The following is a 6,895-nucleotide window of genomic DNA, read 5'->3' on the forward strand; positions in this document are numbered from 1 at the left end:
CGAATGGGTCAACTCGAGCCTAACCTAGAAATAAATCTAAACTAGCCTAACCTAACCTCACGAAACACAATTAAACTGATTGTGTTGTCCCGTTGTGTTTGCGGTACAGTTTGAATCAGCTTGGGCCTAACCTGCAAAGAGGTCAAACCTATCCTAATCTAAAAAAACCTGACCAAACCTAACCTAACCTAACTTAACTTCACGTAACACAATTAAACTCATTGTGTTGTACCGTTGTGTTTGCGGTACCGTTTCATTCAGCTTCGGCTTAACCTACATAGAGGTTTAACCTATTCTAACCTAACAAAACTGACCTAACATAACCTAGCCGAATGAAATTCAACCACACATGTAGCTATGTAAGCTTACGGTTCTCAGTCTTAAATGTGTGCTATATTTAATAGGTTAACTCGATCTTAACCTATAAATGAATCTAACTTAACAGAACCTAACGAAATTTTGCTTAACGCAACACAACTTAACTTAAGTGTTCCCGTTGTAACACAATAAAATTCATTTCATTGTACTACAGGTGGTTAAAAATTTAGACGCACATTACTCATTTGAAGAAACTTAGAACTACAAGTAAAAATGACCCCATTTCAATTAACCTGACAATGTTTGTATCAATTAAGATGTAGAACTGTATCTTAAACATGCAAATGAATAAGAGTTTTATTCAAAAAAATTTTCTCTGCTTTTCTTAAACTTAAGGGATATATTTATACTATCTTTCGTGTTTACTTTTTATCTTGCTTTTTATCGTAATTAAATTGATTTATAGACCTACTTCAGTCTATTTTTTGCCTAATATAACGTATCCTTTTTTCTTCGAAGGAACGATGCAAAGGGTTACGCTTACGTTTAATACCTACATTCGTTTCCCTTTTCAACTTCCAGCAAAAATCAGCCATCATGACCTCGTCCCATCTACCCTGATATCCTTGTTTCATCACTTTTATGTCTTGATGAAAACGTTCCCCTTGTTCTTCGCTGAAATCATCAACATTTTCTGGAAACTTATCCAGATGGGAATCTAGAAAGTGAAGTTTTAAATTCATCAAGCAGCCTAACTTTTTGTAGTTTCTTATCATTTTCGCAACAATATTCTCGTAGTCTGGACAATTTTTGTAAAAAAAAACAAGGCGTTATTATTTCTACTCATAAATAATTTCTTTTATTTGTCTTACACATTTTTCACGTTGTATTGCATATTAATTTGTACGTTAAAACATCAGACATTATAACATCATCAATCATGTAAAGCAGTAATATATTATTAGCTATAATATTATACAGCACTTTCATCCCTTACATTACAAAATTATGAATTATATAAAGAAAGATGAGATATTCGGGTAGTCATTATAAATCACCTTTAATTCGCTGATATTCGGATAAGATTTTAGTATTAAAAGATTAAACTAATGCTCATAATCACGATTCGATATTTGAGAAAAAAAAATTATAACATTTTTCTTCTTGCTTTTGAAGAGATGAATTGTTCAATGACTTCATCGAAATCAATTGTGCTCGATCTCAGATTTTCGATTGACAACAATGAAAAGTTACTCAGCTTTTCTTGTTTCATCAAGCTCCACAAGTAACTTTTGATTAATTTTAATTTGGGAAACGATCGTTCAGCTTTTTCCATAGTGACTGGGACTGTCAGAAACATGAGAAGGGCCGCACAAACATCTGTGTAGCTGGATGACAGTAACGCATTTTCAATTATCAAAAAATGAGCTAGCTCTTTTACGTCTTTCATTGAACCGATATCTTCTGAAAAGGTAGATATAACTGAAAGAAGTTGAGTGGTGAAGAAATATGACACATTATCTGAAAATGTTTTGGAGAACTCGTCAGCTTTTTGTTCTAGCTCACTTTTTGATGTATCAGCTAGAAATTGGGCTTGCAAGACTCGATAAGTATCTAAAACATCATTCATCCCTGTAAATCTATTCTTGAGTTGGGATACAATAGTGTCGATCATTTGATAGTAAACAGTTACTCGAAAGCGCTGTTCAGGATCATCAAATCTAACATCTTTAGACAATTCATCGAAATGAATCTTGAACTTACCCGATTTTTTATTTAAGAACTTTTTTCAATTTTCCACCTGTCACAAATCTCTAAAGCAATTGCCAGAAAGGAATAAAACTTATTTCGTAACTTTTCAATACTTGATAAGGCATTTTATAACTGTTCGTGTGCAACTGGGAGATCGATTTTCTCTGACTGCAAAAACTTGGAAGGCAAATTAATGATTTCTTTTTAATTCCTAACGCAGCGTTTTTATCATTTGATTTTTTTGTTTTCAATATTATCTGGCTCAAACTTCTAAGTATATCACAAAACCTCTTTTTAAAAGCATAAATCGCGTCATACCTTTCGGTAAAACGAGTTGGATTCAAAGTTTTCAAAGTCGGTGCATTTCCTTCATAAAAGCTTTGAAGTTGTCCCCATCGACTTATGCTGTGACCGAAAAACTCATATACAGATTGCACTGTTTCAAAAACCCTTCGATCTCTCTACTACACGATACTGCATCTTGCAATACAAGGTTTAAGTTGTGGACAGCACAATGAACAAGATGTGCATGTGGAGCTAGGTCTTTGATTCTTTTTTGCAATCCTGAATAAGAACCGCTCAAAACCGTTGCACCGTCGTCATACTCTTGACCCCTACATTTTCGAAGATCAAGACTCATTTTCTCCAGGCAATCAGTCAACAATTTTTCGAGGCCTAAAGAAGACTGATCGTTTACAGGAGTAAAAGAAGTGAATACCTCTGCAATGTGTAAGTCAATTGGCTGCCCTTTCTCATCATAAATAATTTTTACAAAACGAAATACTTGACTCAACTGATCGATTTTGCTAGTATCTTGTGTTGTGTCTAAAATGAAGGGAAAAAATGGAGCATCTTTAATGTCACAAATGATATTTTTATACACCTCTTGTCCAAATAAACAAATGACTTCGTTTCGTATTTTATAGCTCAAATATTTAATGGAACCTGCAGGTTTTGTTATCAATTCATTCAAAACTTTACCCCTTATTTCAATCTTCAATTTTGTCTCTTGATCCCCGGAAAGCAAGATTTCACGTTGCTAGCATCATTGTCACATCCAAAATACGTTCTAAAACTTTACGCCAAAAAGCACGTTCTTCACGCAATAACTTCTGATTCGCAAAATCGAAGGTACTCCTTTTCCATCACATCTCATAAACCGCGCAAGAACTTATATGACATTCGGATGTTTCATGAGTTTTAACACGCTCAGACAGATTTTTCCAATCTCAAACACTGCTTGTATCGAATGGATTTTCAATTGAGCCCTCTGGAGGAAAAAGCCAACAAGGAAGACAATAAACCGTATCTTTTTCTATACAATAAGCAAGCCAATTTCTCACTATTCGCAAACCAGATTTGGTAACAACAGAATAATATTTTTCGGAAAAACTGCGATTGTTCTGCTTTTCGTCTCTTGGCAATGTCAGCAATCAGACATCTTGGATTTCCCTTACTGAACCAAAAATACCCGCTGGACCGCTGGCTACGGCTATCGGCAGTGGACTAGAGAATAGAAAGAGAGAACAAATTGAGAAAGTTAAACTGTCCTTTTCTAAGAATGGTGATTGGTTCTACTCATCTTCCATTGCTTTCATTAGAAAAGGATCAACTGACCAATCATCAATCGCCCTCCTTAGGGTACCTTTTTATGGAGATCTTTACGTCCAAACTCTGCAATAGAATTTCTTCCGTTAATACTCTGCGCTGATTTGTTGAGGTTTAGGTCCGTTACCTGTCGTTGAATGGTTAAAACCATTAGCCGCGAAATATAGGTCAGGTTCGAAAATAAATGAATTAATCAAGATTTGAGAACGCTGGTGATGAGAATCAGAAACACTTCCACGAGGTCGAACAATTCGGAGTCAGGACTTGACATTGTCCACCTTATTTGTTTCTATACAAATAAGAATTTTTTGTAACTAACAAACAATTCTTTCATTAGTTTTGAATCTAACATACACACAAGTAAGTTTAGCACTTAATATCGAAGCACATCCGAACACTAGTCGCGTAGTACGCGAACGCGAAATCCATAGGTCGCAATGCCTTTGAATTTATCTAAAATCTTATAATTCCGTATAATCAAAAAATACTAAAAAGTCTCAGTCACAGGTTCAAGGTTTTTTCGAAAAGCACGCCGAGTTGACAAGTAGCCGCCAATTGACCTCAAATCAAATTGAAACTTCCAACTATAACTGACTTTTCTGAGCTCTGCATCTATATTTATAATCTCGTTTTGGGCGGGATTTATCCCTACTTTTAGCTTTAAACCAATCAAAATGCTGACGTCACTCACTTTTTGTGTCGAATAACCAATCATAAATGCGGTCACTTAGCTCCTCCTACTGATTTCGGCTATTAAAGTGAGTGACAGTTCAAGGATAATGGTTCCAAAGTCCAACTTTTATCACCGTAAAACGTCAATCTATTTGAGGGACAGTTTCCTGTTTGTAAGTCCAAAGGTCCTCTTTTTATGGCGTCTGACTGGCCCTATGACCCATTACCGATTCTAAAAATAGCCCAAGATCTCAAGTTCCTAACCTCAAAATCTAGTTTTGACAGTGAACTGAGCAATATCTTTGATGAAAGTCTTAATGCAGTTAAATTCGGGTAAAATACTCACGACTTCAGAAACCTTCTGATAAGTGTCAAATTTTCAATGGTTCAATTCAGGTCACGTGACAATTTATTTGGATTTTCACCAGGTATGGCTACGTATAATACACCACGTATATTACATGGTTTTCGACGTGTATTTTACTACGTATATTACTTCCTTCGTTTTCTACAAAGGTATTTTATATTTGATCACATGACTATATGGACGGGATTTTCGAATTCTTTACTCTAATAATACCCAATTGCCTTATAGAAATAACTAATATTGAGCAATTGATTCACTATTCGGCATTATTTATCACATTCCTAAACAGATTATTTTAAAAATAATAATATACGTGTTTATTGTATAATATCTTTTGTGAACATTAACGAGATTATTAATATTATTTCTTTGATATAATTATTTTTTATTATAACTCTGCCATATTATCTCTTGATTATCGAATATGGCTTGACCAAATGATCTAGTGTCCCCAAAAATAGACCTATCTTGCGAAATTCTGAATCAAATAGTTCAAACTCTGTTTCTGTATCCAACCTCCTGGGTTTAAAATCAGCTTCTGCATTATCTTTGGAAGAAACGTAAGAAGCAAAGATATGTAAACCGTGTTCTTCGCACCATTCCCAGACAGATTGAGTAAGAGAGGCGTCTGAAAAGATCGTTATAGCAAAATCAAGAAGAGAAATGCTTGAAACTTTATGTAGGATATTATTTTCCCACCACGCAAAATCAGCCTGTAATTCTTGATTTAAATTCATTCTTTCTTCATACTTATCATTAGATTTTAAAAAGGCTAAATATTTTTCCCTTTTAAAACTTTGGATATGAGCCCAACTATATTGAATAGCTGGGCAGCAAGATACCAAAAAGCCGATAGGTTGTGCGAAATCTTTAATTTTACAATTCTTCAGATTTTTGAAAGTGATTATTGGATCAGGGATCCTGCATCTCTTTTCAGATGGTAAATCTAAGGTCATTTTTTGAGAATTTAAAATAAAGTCAAGAAAACCGCAAACTTGAGAAGGAACTTTGTAAGATTTTCCCTCATTAACAATAAAACATAAACTTGTAAATAAGTTAGAAGTGGTCTCAATGTTCTCTAAACATTCTAAATAAGTATTTCCCAGAGGCAAAATGTCGTCAAGATATATAACTGAGATAAATCCTAAATTTCTCAAATAACCTACAATCGGGTTCATAATTTTCGTTAATACATATGGAGCCGTGTTAAGACCAAATGGCAAACAATTAAATTAAAAGAGTGTGTCATTGAAAGCAAACCTCAGGTATTTCCGATAATTCTCCTTAATAGGAATCATGTAATAAACGTCGTTGAGATCTAATTTACCCGTAAAACAATTAGGAGTTACTAGTTTACAGGCGATTCTATAATCTTCGAGATTAAAATGATCAGTTTCTATGAAGTCATTTAATTTGTTAAGATTTAGAATTAATCGATTCGTCCCATCCAGTTTAGGAATTGAGAAGATACCCGAAAAAATTGATTTAAACGTGGGCGACATTTGCTAGTAGCCCCTTTGAGTAATAATATTTTTATTTGGTCTGAAATAAAGAATTTTTCCTTCGATGACCAAGATGGCTGTCTGGAAACCGAATTTTGAAAGACTGGTCTTGCGAAAGTTATTTTATATCCCTGAATCCAACTTAAAATTCTGGAATCGGAGGTAATATTTTTCCAATTGACTAAGAAAAATTTCAGTCTACCATCTGATTCACTTACATCTCTGATAACTATTTCCTTAGTTGAGTTGGAGGTTGCGGCTGGAAGCTGGTGCGTTGTCCTACGTTCTGATTTCCCTAATTCTTTTTGTTGGACTGAAACTGGTTGGGAAATCTGTTCTGATACCCGCCTCGCGTCCTGAACTTGAAAGGTTGACGTCGAGGCGGGGCCCGCCCGAGTTTTTGGGTTTTTCCACAAGATCTTTTCCAGATCTTTCTATTGTCTTTGCGCTCTGAGGCGCTCTCCCAGTTTTCCTCCAAAAAGCCAGTCATCTGTTATGTAAGATTTCAATGCTTCCTTCTGAGAACTGTTGATAGTAGCGAGAATGAGACTGCGACGAGTTAGGGTCTCGTCTCTTTGTACCAGGTGTATACATATGAAACCGGTATTTTTTCAAGAAAAAAACACATTTATTTCAAGAGAATGATAACAAATATTTTATTCAAAGTATGCGCCCT

General features: G+C 34.8%; 1 protein-coding gene across 1 annotated transcript in view; it reads right to left on the bottom strand.

Annotated features, from left to right (window-relative positions):
- Window positions 1-2,470: 2,470 nt before the first annotated feature.
- The window catches only part of LOC117177677, a 6,081-nt gene continuing 1,656 nt past the window's right edge, over window positions 2,471-6,895 (bottom strand). Inside the window, exon 4 of the mRNA XM_033368508.1 lies at window positions 2,471-2,895. Within this exon, the coding sequence (XP_033224399.1) occupies window positions 2,471-2,895 (425 nt within the window). The remainder of the gene's footprint in view (window positions 2,896-6,895) is intronic.

This window comes from Belonocnema kinseyi, chromosome 1 (genome assembly GCF_010883055.1).
Source record: "Belonocnema kinseyi isolate 2016_QV_RU_SX_M_011 chromosome 1, B_treatae_v1, whole genome shotgun sequence".
Taxonomy (NCBI): Eukaryota; Metazoa; Arthropoda; class Insecta; order Hymenoptera; family Cynipidae; genus Belonocnema; species Belonocnema kinseyi.